Source organism: Culex pipiens, chromosome 2, assembly GCF_016801865.2.
Source record: "Culex pipiens pallens isolate TS chromosome 2, TS_CPP_V2, whole genome shotgun sequence".
In the NCBI taxonomy this organism is placed as follows: Eukaryota; Metazoa; Arthropoda; class Insecta; order Diptera; family Culicidae; genus Culex; species Culex pipiens.
Window position 1 is genome coordinate 118,220,013 of NC_068938.1, and position 19,030 is coordinate 118,239,042.

The following is a 19,030-nucleotide window of genomic DNA, read 5'->3' on the forward strand; positions in this document are numbered from 1 at the left end:
AATTGAAAGTTGCAAAATTAAGTTTAGATAAGTTTTATATAGAATTTCCAGAGTTATATAATCTTTTATAATAAGTAATTAGTAAACTTTATATTCAATCCAAATTGTTTTTTCAATTAGTCAAGGATGCCTTTTTCAAGTTGGGAGGCTGAATTTATGGTGATTTTTCAACAATTAACATTAATAATGTTAATTTTTCGAAAGGTGTACAAACTTTTTTTGCACCTTTTTTTATTTTTGTAATAGTATTTGTTATATAACTTTTTATAGAAATCATCTTTTCATGAGCTTTTTGTAGCAAAATGTTCGGCATGAGTTTCTGAACAAAACGTAGTACTAGGTTTCTGTCAAAATTTTAATTGTTTACATGTTTCATCACAAAATGTGCATAGTGCCCAAGGGGTGTAAATACTTTTTTTACATACAGTATACATATCAATTCCATTTGAATAGAGCGTCACTCAAACCGAAAAAATGTTCTCTGATCGGACTCCAAATTTTTTCTGAGAGTTTCTTGGCCGAAATTACTAGACTCGTATTTTTTTTGTTTGGCCGTTAGGGTGACCTACACCCTGCTAGAGTGGTCCTAAAAAAGGCAATTTTCATAAATTTTCGCAAAAACCAAATTTTTCAAAAAATTATAACTCCGTACCATTTCAACTGATTTTAGCTGTCTTGGAAGCACATGAAACGTGATTAGTTTGCTTTTCAAGTGGAGTAATTCTCTACGGAATTGGTCTTTTTTCTTCAATTTTAATTTTTGATTTTTTTAATCCGGCTGAAACTTTTTTGGTGCTTTCGATATGCCCAAAGAAGCCATTTTGCATCATTAGTATGTCCATATAATTTACCATACAAATTTTGCAGCTGTCCATACAAAAATGATATGTGAAAATTCAAAAATCTGTATCTTTCGATGGAATTTTTTGATCGATTTGGTGTCTTCGGCATAGTTGTAGGTATGGATACGGACTACACAGAAAAAAATGTTACACGGTAAAAATTTTTTTGATGATTTTTTATTTAACTTTTTGTCACTAAAACTTGATTTGCAAAAAAACACTAGTTTTAATTTTTTTCATTTTTGATATGTTTTAGAGGACATCAAATGACAACTTTTCAGAAATTTCCAGGTTGTGCAAAAAATATTTGACTGATTTATGATTTTTTTTAATCAATACTGATTTTTTCAAAAAATCGAAATATTGGTCGCAAAAATTTTTTAACTTCATTTTTCGATGTAAAATCAAATTTGCCTTTTTGATTGAGTTCAAAAAGCAAAATATAGAGAATTTTCTCAGCTTTTCAAAAATATTTTTTTCAAAAGTGGGCAAACATGTGCACTAATTTAAAAAAATTAAATACTGCGACTATTTTCAAAAAAGTCACATAAAAATGGCTATAACTTGAAAACGGTGCACTTTATCAAAATTTCACTAAAGTACTTTTTGATTGCAAATTTGATCGAAAAATGAAGTTGAAAAATTTTTGCGACCAGTATTTCGATTTTTTGAAAAAAATCAGTATTGATTAAAAAAATCATAACTCGGTCAAAGATTTTTTGCACAACCTGGAAATTTCTGAAAAGTTGGCATTTAATGTCCTCTAAAACATATAAAAAATGAAAAAAATTAAAAATAGTGTTTTTTTTGCAAATCAAGTTTTAGTGACAAAAAGGTGCAGGTGGTTATGTTCTACATGACCAATATGACAAAGAACTTTGTACAAAACTTCTAAAAAATTATTCTATTACATTTTATTTTTAAATCATTGCCTATTTATTTAATCCTGAATAATTTATTCTAATTAAATGTTTCCAATCTTTGGCACCTCTGTGGAAATAAATTGCCAAAACACGAAAATATTGCCAAAACAAGTATGGTTCGGAAAATGCCTCGGAACCGGCCACTCTAGGTTGTGGTCACCACAATCAAAATGGTTATTTTCATGTCCAGTATCAAAAACCATGAATTTTGATACCCATATTGCCCCAAGTCGGATGGTTCGATTAATGTCCTCCCGGTAGAACCTTCCCTTGGACACTGGCCACTCCGGGTGTGGCCAATCCGGTCAAAATGGCCATTTTCATTACCAGTTTCAAAAACCATGAATTTTGATACCCATATTGCCCTAAGTAGTATGGTTCGATTACTCTCTGGTTCGATTAATGTCCCCACGGTAGAACCTTTCCCAGGGCACTGGCCACTCCGGGTGTGGCCAATCCGGTCGAAATGGCCATTTTAATTACCAGTTTCAAAAACCATGAATTTTGATACCCATATTGCCCCAAGTCGTATGGTTCGGTAAATGTCCCCCCGGAAGAACCTTCCCCAGGGCCATGGCCACTCCGGGTGTGGCCAATGTTCTACCAATGTGGTCCCAACCCCATTGCCCCAAATTATTCTGGTAGTTCGCATGAAATGTGGCAACATGGTGCAAATTTTGCTTCCTCTCCTGCTTTCGCGAAACTCTCACGCGAGAGTTTGGAACCACTGTTGCCACATTTCATGCGAACTATATAAGCTAGCACTTAGCCTCAGAAAATTTCAGTGCCTAACGAGGTTTCGTCAAAGACGGATCCACGGTGGTAATTTTATTGCTCACACACACACGCACACATTGAACGACACAGTATGTGCACCAAATTGGGAGGGATTTTGTTCTAATGAAGATTGTTAGGAAGGTCACCGGAAAACCAGAATAATTTGGGGCAATGGGGTTGGGACCACATTGGTAGAACATTGGCCACACCCGGAGTGGCCATGGCCCTGGGGAAGGTTCTTCCGGGGGGACATTTACCGAACCATACGACTTGGGGCAATATGGGTATCAAAATTCATGGTTTTTGAAACTGGTAATGAAAATGGCCATTTTGACCGGATTGGCCACACCCAGAGTGGCCAGTGCCCTGGAGAAGGTTCTACCGGGAGACATTAATCGAACCATACAACTTAAGCCGGGACCGTGGTGTAGGGGTAAGTCGGCCTGGGTTCGATCCCAGACGGTCCCGGTGACATTTTTCGAGACGAGATTTGTCTGATCACGCCTTCCGTCGGACGGGAAGTAAATGTTGGCCCCGGACTAACCTAAAAAGGTTAGGTCGTTAGCTCAGTCCAGGTGTAGGAGTCTTCTCCCTGGGTCCTGCCTCGGAGGAGTCGCTGGCAGGCAGTTGGACTTACAATCCAAAGGTCGTCAGTTCGAATCCCGGGGTGGATGGAAGTTTAGGTGTAAAAAGAGGTTTGCAATTGCCTCAACAATCAAGCCTTCGAACACTTAGTTTCGAGTAGGAAACTCGTAATCGAGAACGCCAAGGCAAAGCTGTAGATCGAATAATTTGATTTGATTTTGATTTTTTTTTTTTGACAACTTGGGGCAATATGGGTATCAAAATTCATATTGGTTTTTGAAACTGGCAATCAAAATGTCCCGCCCATGTGGATCAATCGGACCGCGCACTGGACCCACAATCCAGAGGTTGCTGGTTCGAATCCCGCGGCGGGCGCTCTAAAATTCTAAGTGTAAATATGGGTATCCGGCGCCGTCTCTCCGTGCCGTACTCAAACACTTAGGAGCCCAGGGCGGCGAAGTCCTTGTAGTTAAAAGGAAGACACTAGTGGTTGGTACTAGCAATGGTGGCCGACAGCTATAAAGTCAACTTCGTTTTTTCAATTAAAATGGCCATTTTGACCGGATTGGCCACACCCAGAGTGGCCATTGCCCTGGGCAAGGTTCTTCCGGGGGACATTTACCGAACTATACGACTTGGGGTAATATGGGTATCAAAATTGCCCCAAGTCGTATGGTTCGATTAATGTCCCCCCAGTAGAACCTTCCCCAGTGCACTGGCCACTCCGGGTGTGGCCAATCCGTTCAAAATGTCCATTTCCATTACCAGTTTCAAAAAACATGAATTTTGATACCCATATTGCCCCAAGTCGTATGGTTCGGTAAATGTCCCCCCGGAAGAACCTTCCCCAGGGCACTGGCCACTCCGGGTGTGGCCAATATTCTACCAATGTGGTCCCAACCCCATTGCCCCAAATCATTCTGGTTTTCCGGTGACCTTCCTAACAATCTTCATTAGAACAGAATTCCTCCACAGAGTAGATTACTCTGTGATTCCTCCCAATTTGGTGTCCAAACTGTGTCTTCCAATGTGTGCGTGTGTGTGTATGAGCAATACAATTACCACCGTGGATCCGTCTTCGATGAAACCACGGTTGGCACTGAAATTTTCTGAGGCTAAGTGCTAGCTTATATAGTTCGCATGAAATGTGGCAACAGTGATGCCAAACTCTCGCGTGAGAGTTTCGCGAAAGCAGGAGAGGAAGCAAAATTTGCACCATGTTGCCACATTTCATGCGAACTATATAAGCTAGCACTTAGCCTCAGAAAATTTCAGTGCCAACCGTGGTTTCATCGAAGACGGATCCACGGTGGTAATTGTATTGCTCATACACACACACGCACACATTGGAAGACACAGTTTGTACACCAACTTGGGAGGAATTCTGTTCTAATGAAGATTTATAGGATATTGGCCAAACTCGGAGTGGCCAGTGCCCTGGGAAAGGTTCTTCCGAGGGGACATTAATCGAATCATACGACTTGGGGCAATATATGTATCAAAATTCATGGTTTTTGAACTGGTAATGAAAATGGCCATTTCGACCAGATTGGCCACACCCGGAGTGGCCAGTGCGCTGGGAAAGGTTCTACCGGGGGGACATTAATCGAACCATACTACTTAGGGCAATATGGGTATCAAAAATCATGGTTTTTGAAACTGGTAATGAAAATGGCCATTTTGACTGGATTGGCCACACCCGGAGTCGCCAGTGCCCTGGTAAAGGTTCTACCAGGGGGACATTAATCGAACCATACGACTTGGGGCAATTTTGATACCAATATTACCCCAACTCCGGGTGTGGCCAATCTGGTCAAAATGGCCATTTTCATTACCAGTTTCAAAAACCATGATTTTTGATACCCATATTGCCCTAAGTAGTATGGTTCGATTAATGTCCCCCCGGTAGAACCTTTCCCAGGGCACTGGCCACTCCGGGTGTGGCCAATCCGGTCGAAATGGCCATTTTCATTACCAGTTTCAAAAACCATGAATTTTGATACCCATATTGCCCCAAGTCGTATGGTTCGGTAAATGTCCCCCCGGAAGAACCTTCCCCAGGGCCATGGCCACTCCGGGTGTGGCCAATGTTCTACCAATGTGGTCCCAACCCCATTGCCCCAAATCATTCTAGTTTTCCGGTCACCTTCCTTACAATCTTCATTAGAACAGAATTCCTCCCAATTTGGTACACATACTGTGTCGTTCAATGTGTGCGTGTGTGTGTGAGCAATAAAATTACCACCGTGGATCCGTCTTTGACGAAACCGCGATAGGCACTGAAATTTTCTGAGGCTAAGTGCTAGCTTATATAGTTCGCATGAAATGTGGCAACAGTGGTTCCAAACTCTCGCGTGAGAGTTTTGCGACATTTGCTACGTGCTTTCAGCCAATCAGCAGCCGGGATTTTTCTTGCATTCATTTTTTATTTTCATCTTAACTTTTAAGTACTTTAACAAAGTTTTATCAACTTTGTGAGGTAGTCAACTTGTACTTTAAGACTTTCCCTTTCGTTTGGTGTGTAAAACATAAAGATTGTTTGAATGGGGGGGAAGATATAAGCATTTGAAAAACGACAGAAAATCGTTACACTTTCGCTTTGCGAAATTTTGGATTGACACCCGTAGACAGTGCCCTTAGGACAAAGTTCTTTGTCAAAAGTTAAATATAAAATCACCAAAAAAATTTTTAACGCGTTAAATTTTTTTTTTCAGTGTAGTCCGTATCCATACTCACAACTTTGCCGAAGACACCAAATCGATCAAAAAATATTTTTGAATTTTTATGCATCATTTTTGCATGGACAGGTGCAAAATTTGTATGGAAAATTATATGGACATACTAATGATGCAAAATGGCTTCTTTGGGTATACCGAAGGCACCAAAAAAGTTTCAGTCGGATTAAAAAATACAAAAAAATCGAATGGCCGAAATCTGAGAGAACTGCTCAGTGGTAACATAATTTGAGATCCGGAAAAACCAGCCAAACATTTGAAAAAGTCGTAAGAAAACATAATATGGCGTTTTGACCGTGTCTGGACCAAAGAGCTTAGGCTTAGACTTAGACATTTTCTCGTTTATGCACGTGGCGTGTCAAAAACCCCAGTTTTTATTTAGAAAAATGGTTTCTTGGAATACTTGGCTTCGGCTGCCGATCCCGATGATGCTATGAGACGCGGGTTCGATTCCCGCCTTATCCACTGAGCTTCTATCGGATGGTGAAGTAAAACGTCGGTCCCGGTTTCTCCTGTCTCGTCAGAGGCGCTGGAGCAGAAATCCCACGTTAGAGGAAGGCCATGCCCCGGGGGGCGTAGTTCCAATAGTTTCGTTTTTTTTTTGGAATACTGAAATTATTACTTCATTATTTTATGTAAAACAAGCCTTATCCGACAATCTTCGTTCTGCCTTTTTCCGTTTGTTGACGTTTTTTGCTTATTTGCTTATTCAGCCTCCTGTGATCAAAATTTGATTTTACGTAACTTTCCCCATACAATTTGCCGATGCTTTATTTAGCGTATAAACCTTTCTTGGGCTTATACGAACCCAACGCAACAAAGAGCACCTAGATCCGACGCTACGTGTTGAACTGATTCGCGTTCGTCGTCGAAATATTTTATATATAGTATATATGAAAAAAAAAGTATTTACACCCCTTGGGCACTATGCACATTTTGTGATGATACATGTAAACAATTAAAATTTTGACAGAAACCTAGTACTACGTTTTGTTCAGAAACTCATGCCGAACAATTTGCTACAAAAAGCTCATGAAAAGATGTTTTCTATAAAAAGTTATGTAACAAATACTATTACAAAAATCAAAAAAAGTGCAAAAATAGTTTGTACACCTTTCGAAAAATTAACATAAATAAAGTTATGTTTTGACAAATCACCACAAATCCAGTCTACGAACTCCAAATAGGCATCCTTGACTGTTTAAAAAAATAATTTGGATTGAATATAAAGTTTACTAACTACTTAGTATAAAAGTTTATATAACTCTGGAAATTCTATATAAAACTTATCTAAACTTAATTTTGCAAACTTTCAATTCAACTAAATGTCAATATATTACCATAGAAATGACAAATCAACATTTTAGAGTGGGTATAACACCGTTTTGGGGGTCTTTGTATCGATAGAATAGATTTTTCGTAGGAATTTCGTACCAACCCGGAATTACGTCGTCGGAAAATCCGCCGGCATCCGAACCGGTCCACAATTTACAAGTCAATCTATGTTTCATCGGAAAGGGCATAAAATTTCCGATTTTTTGATACCCATACATCTAGATTTTCTATAAAACGCATGTTCTTAAATACCTGGGCAAAAAGTAAGTTTGATCCACGAGATCAAAAATTACGAAAGTCCATACATACAGAAAAAAATCGGGTAAATTTACATCATTTATGATGTACCAAAAGTGCACGTCAGTAATGATGCGAATTTACATCAACTTCATTTTAAATTTAAATGTCATCCTATGTAATCGAGCCGAACAAACAACGCTTCGAAAACATGTAAATTTCCGATGAAATATACGTAAATTTACCCAAGCCGATATTTTTTTACCCCGTAGAATTTAGAATCTGATGTAAATTTCAAAAGCATTGCGGTTTGTATTGGCATGCATGTATTTTTGAAGCGCATTCTTACGGTTGTGTACTGAATCTATTTTAGATCAGTACAAACCAAAAGCGTACAATTCAAATAGTTAAAAATCAACACAAGTTAGAGCTTATGAGAAACACATCAAAATCTAAATCCAACGGGGATGTCGAAACGGGAAATGTATTTTTTACCCATTCAAGCGTGTATAGTAAAAATAGCATTTTGTTTGATAAAAAAATTAAAACGTTTCTACTTACTATATCATTTGAAACGTCATCGTTCGACCAAAGTTAAACCCGCAAATAGTCACTTGATAATCATGCCGTCAGACTTTTTTGCGATTCTGAAAAAAGAAATAACAAGTTTAAAATATAGCCCCTAAGAAATTTTACGGCTCAACTTACCTGTCTTATTAGGAGAACACTGTCACGGGTCTAAATAGGAAGCCAGTTCATCGTATGAGCGTGCTTTGCCCCTGAACTCAGGCCTGAAACCGACCACCACCGAGGGCATTTTTTCATTCTCGGTCTTGATGATATATTTTAGATAATGCTGCTTGTAGATGTACTCGATGTTCGGCAGATACTGCCCGGAAAGACCAGTGAGTTTACCTTGGTCGGGCTGGAACATTTCTTGATGCCTTCCTCCACGGTCAACATTGTCGCTAAATGATGTCCGAGTGCACGCTGCTGTCCAGAACGACACCTTCATCTGCAGTCAAGAATGCTGGATTTTCATCTGCAGCTGGAAAGTGGACACGTTTCAGACTTCAGAAACTTGTCTGCGTGCCAAGCTTGCGTAGGTCGTACACGTATGAGTTGATGTAGTAAAGCGGATACCACAAGGCTGCGAAAAGTTTGTCATCAGCTCATTTTGGCTAACTTCCCAGTAGCAATTGGTCCATCGAGGACAACGATCTAAAATTGATAAGAATGAGTCGGTTCAACACCTTATAATCTACCTCTGGGATATTACTCACCTTGGTATTTTAGTTTAACTAATTGATGGTGGTCTGAACACGAAAGGGTGTAATCATACTTGAACTGAAAAATCCCATACAAGTGTGTAAAAGTGAACTGAAAAAAGTGTAATGCTGTTTATCAGTGAAGGGATGAAAAAACTGCTAATAAAGGAATCAAAATAAATATTGCACGATTAAATAATAAGTAATATTTTTCTAAATTCACGATTCCTTCAAATTCTTTTACCAATTTTTTAAAGTGTGTGTATGGTGGGTGTCTTTGCTAAGACGAAAAGGTATTAAATTAGGTGCACGTTTCCGGAAGAAAACCAAAATTTACTTTAAAATTTAAATAAAATCTAGGAAGTTTACTAGATTGATTCTTGTTCATAATAGCATTTCTGGAGTTTTTTTTTTGAAAAGGTCCTATAAGCTATAGTGTTTCATATGTTTAGAGGACCTATTACAAAAACTCTAGAATTTGTTTTTATTCGCGTTTTATGAAAATCCTTTTTACCAAGCTTTTCACTAGAGTCTGACCGACGACGTCTGACGACTCGACTCAATTATGCAAACCGAATAATAAAAAAAAAACTTGGAAAAAAATACCTTGTACTGATAATTTAAAAATAAATTTGAAAAAAGAAACAGCAACAAAAATCCTATTGTTTGAAGAACGTTTCCACAACGCAAAACAATTGTAAATTTTAAATGAAAATTAAAGCAAACATGCTTACACTGAAAATCCAACCATGGTAGTTGCTACCATATTGTAGGGTTAAATTGAGAACACGCACCCACGTATTTTGAGCATGAGCATGAGCATGAGCATGAGCATGGTTGACTGCCAATGAGCTGCTACTCCGTTATTGACAGATCAGCTGAAGTTAAACAATGAATCAAAAATGATCAGTGGGAGCCAACCATCCGTTCACTGTTTAACCCCTGAAGACCCCGACTTTATTAGTCAATACCGGCGCCCTCCCAAGAAGCCTGCAGTTCAACAAAAGGGAGGAATGTTAGTCCGATAGTTGAAGTTGCAGACTCATCAAGCACATAGTTTTTCGCTATATACTTGTTGATACCGCTTGAGACCGTTGAATCCACAGCATCTCCTTCAAGCATCACGTGATTATTTTTTTTTTTTTGGTTAGTAGGATAAGGTATTGGCTTTTCGATGCCTCCCGAGCTACGATGCTATGGGGAGGACTTTCATAACAAACCCGTCGGCGAGCCTTCCGAGCAACGATGCTATGGGAAGGTCTTTCTAATTAGCACACCAAAACACTCGCGCACAGGTATTTAAATACTGAATAAATGTAATTTTTCATCATGATTACCCAGACGACATTGATGATATAAGAAGGACTTTTTTACAGTCATTTACAGTAACACTTAAACTTGTTTTAATGCAACATTTCACACGACGTCGTGCCTTCCGATCAACGGTGATGTAGGAAGGACTTGAGCAAGCCAATCAGGATGAAAAACGAAATAAAATTCTTTTCTTTTCACACACAATGCCACATAATTGACCGCGCGTCACCACCCGACAAATTGAACTGATTTTCTTCTGATTGTGGGCAAGCCAACCAGAATGAAACACGAAATAAAATTCTCTTCTTTTCACACACAATGCCACATAATGCCACATAATTGATTGCGCGTCACCACCCAACAAATTGAACTGATTTTCTTCTGCTTGTGGGCAAGCCAACCAGGATGAAACACGAAATAAAATTCTTTTCTTTTCACACACAATGCCACATAATTGACCGCGCGTCACCACCCAACAAATTGAACTGATTTTCTTCTGCTTGTGGGCAAGCCAACCAGGATGAAACACGAAATAAAATTCTCTTCTTTTCACACACAATGCCACATAATGCCACATAATTGATTGCGCGTCACCACCCAACAAATTGAACTGATTTTCTTCTGCTTGTGGGCAAGCCAACCAGGATGAAAAACGAAATAAAATTCTTTTCTTTTCACACACAATGCCACATAATTGACCGCGCGTCACCACCCAACAAATTGAACTGATTTTCTTCTGCTTGTGGGCAAGCCAACCAGGATGAAACACGAAATAAAATTCTCTTCTTTTCACACACAATGCCACATAATGCCACATAATTGATTGCGCGTCACCACCCAACAAATTGAACTGATTTTCTTCTGCTTGTGGGCAAGCCAACCAGGATGAAACACGAAATAAAATTCTTTTCTTTTCACACACAATGCCACATAATTGACCGCGCGTCACCACCCAACAAATTGAACTGATTTTCTTCTGCTTGTGGGCAAGCCAACCAGGATGAAACACGAAATAAAATTCTCTTCTTTTCACACACAATGCCACATAATGCCACATAATTGATTGCGCGTCACCACCCAACAAATTGAACTGATTTTCTTCTGCTTGTGGGCAAGCCAACCAGGATGAAACACGAAATAAAATTCTTTTCTTTTCACACACAATGCCACATAATTGACCGCGCGTCACCACCCGACAAATTGAACTCTTAAATTGAGAACACGCACCCACGTATTTTTGCTAAAAACATTCCGTGCTTGAATTAACTGATTAACGCAGTCAGTTTTACTATGTCGAGAGCGGTATGGTAATTTCAACCCTCCAATATGGAAAGAATGATAATGAATTCGTAATTGCTACCATGCAATTTTGTGGAAGCATGGTACATTCTACCGTTTTTGCGTTTACTTTCACTAAAAAGCCACAGTTATTTTAATAAGCAGCATTTTTAGCAAATGTTCTTAAAATTACCATGGTCGGGCTTTCAGTGTAGTTTTACTCAATTTCGAGTACTCTTTGTAGGAGTTCTGTATTTATTAATTTTATACATCGTTACCAAAAATCATGATTTTTTGAGTTCCAAATCCCACTTTTCATACGAATTTTTCAGTTCAACCCATATAACCATTTTTATGGTTGTAGTACCTGAACTCAAAAAATCGTATGAAAAGTGGGATTTGGAACTCAAAAAATCATGATTTTTGGTAAGGGTGTAGTCATGCCAAGTTTTTCGTGCAATAAACTCTGACAAAATCGACAAAATTGATTGTTTGTTTTGCTTACTTTAATTTGCGTTCTAAACAGTTTAGTTACTGTCAACTGTTCAGAATATTTCGCTCTGCATTTTATTTTGGACTTTCAAAAAGTGTTGAGTAAATTTTCTCAAGTTGATTGTGATTTTTGGCATTATATGTAAAATCGGTTTGTATTTATGTAAGTTAACTTTTTTTGCATAAAAATAACCGAGAATCTTACACAGGAAACTGATACAAACTGATGAAGTTAAGGACGCACGTTCCGGCGATGGTAAAGCAAACTACCATCTACAATAATATCGACGACCCACTCCTGGACACAAATGTATCCCCAGTAGAGCGAGTAGAGCAGGATCAGCAGCTCACGGGCTCCAAATGTACAATCTCCTTAAACCCTTCCTTGCCCTGATATAAAGTGTAAACTACATTTTTGGCAGGTTGCTCAAATGAAACCATAACAACGTTTTTACCTAGGTATTTAAAAACGTGGGTTTTATAGAAAACCTAGTTGTATGAGTATCAAAAGATCGGAAATTTTATGCCCTTTCCGATGCCACATAGGTTGACTTGTGAACTGTGGACCGGTTCGGATGCCGGCGGATTTTCCGACGACGTAATTCCGGGTTGGAACGAAATTCCAGCGAAAAATCTATTCTATCGATACAAAGACCCCCAAAACGGTGTTATACCCACTTCAGAATGTTTATTTAGCAATTTTATGTTAATATATTGACATTTAGTTAAATTGAAAGTTTGCAAAATTAAGTTTAGATAAGTTTTACATAGAATTTCCAGAGTTATATAAACTTTTATACTAAGTAATTTGTAAACTTTATATTCAATCCAAATTATTTTTTTAATCAGTCAAGGATGCCTATTTGAGTTGGGAGACTAGATTCATGGTGATTTGTCAACAAGTAACTTTATTTATGTTAAAATGTTCGGCATGAGTTTCTGAACAAAACGTAGTACTAGGCTTCTGTCAAAATTTTAATTGTTTACATGTTTCATCACAAAATGTGCATAGTGCCCAAGGGGTGTAAATACTTTTTTTACATACTGTATATAGAAGAAGATTTTCCGAGGAATCCGACAACCATATTTTCAGACATGAGCTCATTGGTCCTGAGGCCTTCAAAGAAGCATTTAAAATTTTCATACGACCTTTTCAAATGTCAGGCTAGAAACTTGAAACTGTTTTTCCTTAAAAGTCTATCTAATGCCTACCCTTTTGTTTGCGTTCAAGATAGCAACAATCGGTTCAAATGGCACGGAGTTATGATTTTGAACAATGTGGTTTTGCGAAATTCGTAGAAAATGGCAATTTTTCGGAACAACCTAATGCGTCGTTAGTCAACCTGATGGCCAAACTAATACGGGTTATTTATTTCGACCAAGGAACCCCCAGAAAAAATGTTGAGCCCGATCCTCCGGAATTGCTGTGTATTATAAAAGGAATTTCTCTCAAAGAACACATTAGCACATCATGTTTTCAAGAAAAGCAAATACATGCCACCGCAGGCAATCGATTCTTTAGAGATTTGGAATATTATCATTTAAATTTGCATACAAAATAAATCAAATTATTATTTTTTATTTGTATTAATTTCTGAGGCATTAACATATTTGTAATTTAATAAACGTTGTTGTTGTGTTGTATGGTACCATATAGATAAGAAGCTCAGTTTGAATAGTGCAAGAGAGCACAACAGCATATTTGCGTTAAACATCACTTTACAATAGATTACAATACAAAAGAAAAAATAAATAAATGCTCCCCAGGTTACATACACATTGGACTTTTTTTGGCATGCTTGGTAACGATAAATTCCACGACTTTGGGTATGGAAACATTGTCATTCTAAATGTAGTAGGGAATAATATGGGTAATCCTCCTCCTCTCTCCCCATTTGGACACGCGTAATGAAATGTTCTTGGGTGGTTCGTATCATTAAAAAAAACATAAATTTTATGAAGAGCTATTCCCAGTGACTTGTACATAGGTCCCGTCAATTGGTACATTGTTATGAAGAGTATTAAGAAACATATACGTAATATTACAGGGTGACCAATCCCATGCAGACACGAACCACGAGATTGTGGTTTTGAGTGACACGGTACGCCAGCGTCGGGCGAGGACCATGAACCTACAGCAAACTGAAGGAAAAAAAGAACCACAACAAAAGGATCTCCAGTTACCGGCCACATTCAGACTCGCTGAAAAAAGTGTCCTCTTTTCCCGGGTTTCAAATAATGAGCCGTTGAATGAGACCAAACTCACCTCAAACATGCAGAGCGAAATAGAACGCAACAAGTGCTCAGTAGTTGAGATTAAAGAGAAGAATATTCCGACGAAAATGTCCGTCCAGAATGTAGAAATTTGTCCCTGGGACGAACCTATGCATGGTCAACTGGTAGATAATATTAACGTTCTGGAAATGTGCCAAACTTTCGAACCAGAATTCGTCGAAACAGTGAACATAATCGATGCGTCAGAGTCTGACACCAGCTGTCCATCTCCAAAGCTGGAATCTCGTGACAAAATGAAAGACGTTTTGTTAATGGAAGCCACAATCAAAACTGCAAACACCAAAAGAAAACCGACTTCTCAAAATGACTGCGGTGTCCTCATGGGGAGCAAGAGATTCTTCGACTCGACGAAAATTTGCAGGAGTTTTAATATTTCTAGCGAGGAGCGTGACAGTTTCTACAATTCCGACAACGAAAACTACGACGAACCGCTCATGTTTTCCGAAGACGAAGATATTCCAAGATATTCTTTTGAACTGGCTGCGGATTCGGACAGTGACACGGTGAAAATCTTTTTTTTTATATGCAATTTATGCAATTTTGTTTATACAATTTTCATCAGGAGTTTTAGAGGGTTTATTAGATCTTACAACACCTATGAATTAAAAATAACGATTTGGGACAGCAGGTAGAATGAACATTAGGGTGACAAGAAAAATGGATTTTTTGGAAAATTTGAAGAGATACCCTCTGATTCGATTCCTAAGGAAAAAGGTGCAGGTGGTTATGTTCTACATGACCAATAAGACAAAGAACTTTGTACAAAACTCTAAAAAATCATTCTATTGTTATTTATATTTTTTAATTCTTTGCCAATTTATTTAATCCTTAATAATTAAAACTAATTTAATGTCTTCAATCATTGACATCTCTGTGAAAATAAATTGCCAGAAAACGAAACTATTGCCAAAACAAGTATGGTTCAGAAAATGTCTATCCCCCCCCAGAAAAAACGGCATCCGGAAATCATGGACCTTACAACCACTATCGAAATGGCAAATTTCATGTCCAGTCTCAAAAACGACATTGCCCCAAGTCGCTTGGTTCGATAAATGTCCTCCCGGAAGAACCTCCCTGAGGGCACTGGCCACTCCTGATTGTGGCCAATCCTGTCAAAATGGCCATTTGCATTGCCAGTATCAAAAACCATGAATTTTGATACCCATATTGCCCCAAGTCGCATGGTTCGATCAAAGTCCCCGGTAGAACCTTCCCTCAGGGCAATGGCCACTCCGGGTGTGGCCAATCCTGCCAAAATGGCAATTTTCATTACCAGTATCAAAAACCTTGAATTTTGATACCCATATTGCCCCAAGTCGCATGGTTCGATAAATGTCCCCCCGGTAAAACCTTCCCTTAAGGCAATGGCCACTCCGGGTGTGGCCAATCCTGTCAAAATGGCCATTTTCATTACCAGTATCAAAAACCATGAATTTTGATACCCATATTGCCCCAAGTCGCATGGTTCGATAAAAGTCCCCGGTAGAACCTTCCCCAGAGCACTGGCCACTCCGGGTGTGGCCAATATCCTACCAGATTGGTCCCAAACCCATTGCCCTAAATCATTCTGGTTTTCGGGTGACCGTCCAACAATCTTTATAAGAACAGAATTCCTCCCAAGTTGGTGCACAACCTGTGTCTATCAATGTGTGGATGTGTGTGTCTGAGCAATAAAATTACCACCGTGGATCCGTCTTTGACGAAACCTCGTAAGGTACTGAAATTTTCTGAGGCTATCTGTTAGCTTAAATAGTTCGCATGAAATGTGGCAACATGGTGCAAATTTTGCGTTGTCTCTTGCTTTCGTGGAACTGTCACGCGAGAATGTTGCACCATGGTTGCCACATTTCATGCGAACTATTTAAGCTAACAGATAGCCTCAGAAAATTTCAGTACCTTACGAGGTTTCGTCAAAGACGGATCCACGGTGGTAATTTTATTGCTCAGACACACACATCCACACATTGATAGACACAGGTTGTGCACCAACTTGGGAGGAATTCTGTTCTTATAAAGATTGTTGGACGGTCACCCGAAAACCAGAATGATTTAGGGCAATGGGGTTGGGACCAATCTGGTAGGATTTTGGCCACACCCGGAGTGGCCAGTGCTCTGGGGAAGGTTCTACCGGGGACTTTTATCGAACCATGCGACTTGGGGCAATATGGGTATCAAAATTCATGGTTTTTGATACTGGTAATGAAAATGGCCATTTTGACAGGATTGGCCACACCCGGAGTGGCCATTGCCCTAAGGGAAGGTTTTACCGGGGGGACATTAATCGAACCATGCGACTTGGGGCAATATGGGTATCCAAATTCAAGGTTTTTGAAACTGGTAATGAACATGGCCAGTTTGACCGGATTGGCCACACCCGTAGTGGCCAGTGCCCTGGGAAAGGTTCTACCGGAGGGGCATTATTCGAACCATACGACTTGGGGCAATATGGGTATCAACATTCATGTTTTTGAAACTGGTAATAAAAATGGCCATTTTGACCATTTTTGATACTGATTGCCTAATTTTGATACCCATATTGCCCCAAGTCGTATGGTTCGAATAATGTCCCCCCGGTAGAACCTTCCCGAGGGCACTGGCCACTCCGGGTGTGGTCAATCCGGTTAAAATGGCCATTTTTATTGACAGTTTCAAAAACCATAAATTTTGATACCAATATTGCACCAAGTCGTATGGTTCGATTAATGTCCCCCCGGTAGAACCTTCCCGAGGGCACTGTCCACTCCGGGTGTGGCAAATCCGGGTAAAATGGCCATTTTCATTACCAGTTTCAAAAACCATGAATTTTGATACCCATATTGCCCCAAGTCGTATGGTTCGATTAATGTCCCCCCGGTAGAACCTTCCCGAGGGCACTGGCCACTCCGGGTGTGGCCAATCCGGTTAAAATGGCCATTTTCATCACCAGTTTCAAAAACCATGAATTTTGATACCCATATTGCCCCAAGTCGCATGGTTCGATAAAAGTCCCCGGTAGAACCTTCCCCAGAGCACTGGCCACTCCGGGTGTGGCCAATATCCTACCAGATTGGTCCCAAACCCATTGCCCTAAATCATTCTGGTTTTCGGGTGACCGTCCAACAATCTTTATAAGAACAGAATTCCTCCCAAGTTGGTGCACAACCTGTGTCTATCAATGTGTGGATGTGTGTGTCTGAGCAATAAAATTACCACCGTGGATCCGTCTTTGACGAAACCTCGTAAGGCACTGAAATTTTCTGAGGCTAAGTGCTAGCTTAAATAGTTCGCATGAAATGTGGCAACAGTGGTGCAACATTCTCGCGTGACAGTTCCACGAAAGCAGGAGGCAAGGCAAAATTTGTAAAATGCTCTCAGCCAATCAGCAGCCGGGATTTTTCCTGCATTCATTTTTTATTTTCATCTTAACTTTTGAATACTTTAACAAAGTTTTATCAACTTTGTGAGGTAGTCTACTTGCAATTTAAGACTTCCCCTTTCGTTTGAGCATGAGCATGAGCATGAGAGACCACCCATGGTTGTCCTTCTCCGTTGCTGAACAAGACCGTAATATCCCATCAGCACAACTGGTCACACGCTTCAACGATCAAATGATGTTTCCCTTATCAACAGCATGCATGAATGCGCTGAAAAGATAAAACATCACGATCATCAAAACTAGAGCCGGTGCGAATAGGAAACAGTCGTTGGCCACCAACGGCGCCCGCCATGTCAGTTTGTAGATCTCGAGGGGATGGGACGGGAATGTTAGATAGCACAGGCTGCTACCAAGGGTGGGTTCTATACGATATCCACACCCCCGCGTGTGCCGGAAAACTACTTCTACTTGGGATTTTGTTAGTGGGGAAGGGTAATGGCCAGGATTCATCATAGAGGATGATGATGTGGCCCAATAATCAATGAATTTTGTTGAATAGGGTGATGTATTATGTATTCTCAAGGCAAACAATCGGATGATGCGGATGAGACCGTTCCCGGTTATTTGGTGTTGAGTTTAACATAAATGATTCAATCTTAGACAGCCGGCTGTGGAAAGATAGAATCAAAATTATGTGTGATTAAAAGGTGAAATATTAAACTCAGCGTAACATATTTACGTAGAGTTGCCCTGAGACTATTTATACTTTTAAATTATTATAAGATGAGCGACCAATTAATGACTGAAGAGTTATGATGTTATCTGAAGGACTTGAACAATCGCGTTGAAACAATATTTGTCGCCGTGATTCGCGGGAAACGAATGGTCGAATTGAATGATAATTTATATTTTGCTGACGCAATTTAAATGATCAGTAGTGCGGTGCCTGTGTGGACGCTCAGTCCTGTTTTTTTCGTGTTATTTTCCGTCTCTTTTATGTCGCTGTTCGAGTGCATGGGGTGATTGGTCATTATAATTAAATAATGGCATCAGTAGTGCGGTGCCTGTGTGGACGCTCAGTCCTGTTTTTTCGTGTTATTTTCCGTCTCTTTTGTGTCGCTGTTCGAGTGCATGGGGTGATTGGTCATTATAATTAAATAATGGCATCAGTAGTGCGGTGCCTGTGTGGACGCTCAGTCCTGTTTTTTCGTGTTATTTTCCGTCTCTTTTGTGTCGCTGTTCGAGTGCATGGGGTGATTGGTCATTATAATTAAATAATGGCATCAGTAGTGCGGTGCCTGTGTGGACGCTCAGTCCTGTTTTTTCGTGTTATTTTCCGTCTCTTTTGTGTCGCTGTTCGAGTGCATGGGGTGATTGGTCATTATAATTAAATAATGGCATCAGTAGTGCGGTGCCTGTGTGGACGCGCAGTCCTGTTTTTTCGTGTTATTTTCCGTCTCTTTTTGTCGCTGTTCGAGTGCATGGGGTGATTGGTCATTATAATTAAATAATGGCATCAGTAGTGCGGTGCCTGTGTGGACGCTCAGTCCTGTTTTTTCGTGTTATTTTCCGTCTCTTTTGTGTCGCTGTCCGA

At 39.6% G+C, this 19,030-nt stretch overlaps 1 protein-coding gene across 8 annotated transcripts in view; it reads left to right on the forward strand.

The window, feature by feature from the left end:
• The window catches only part of LOC120419408 (dystrophin, isoforms A/C/F/G/H), a 150,119-nt gene that overhangs the window by 32,291 nt on the left and 98,798 nt on the right, over positions 1 to 19,030 (forward strand). For 6 of the 8 annotated variants that reach the window (XM_039582083.2, XM_039582085.2, XM_039582086.2 and 3 more), the window contains one exon: positions 13,835 to 14,584. The exons of the other annotated variants lie outside the window; for them this stretch is intronic. In XM_039582083.2, coding sequence (XP_039438017.1) covers positions 13,835 to 14,584 — 750 coding nt within the window. The remainder of the gene's footprint in view (positions 1 to 13,834; positions 14,585 to 19,030) is intronic. 8 annotated transcript variants of the gene reach the window in all.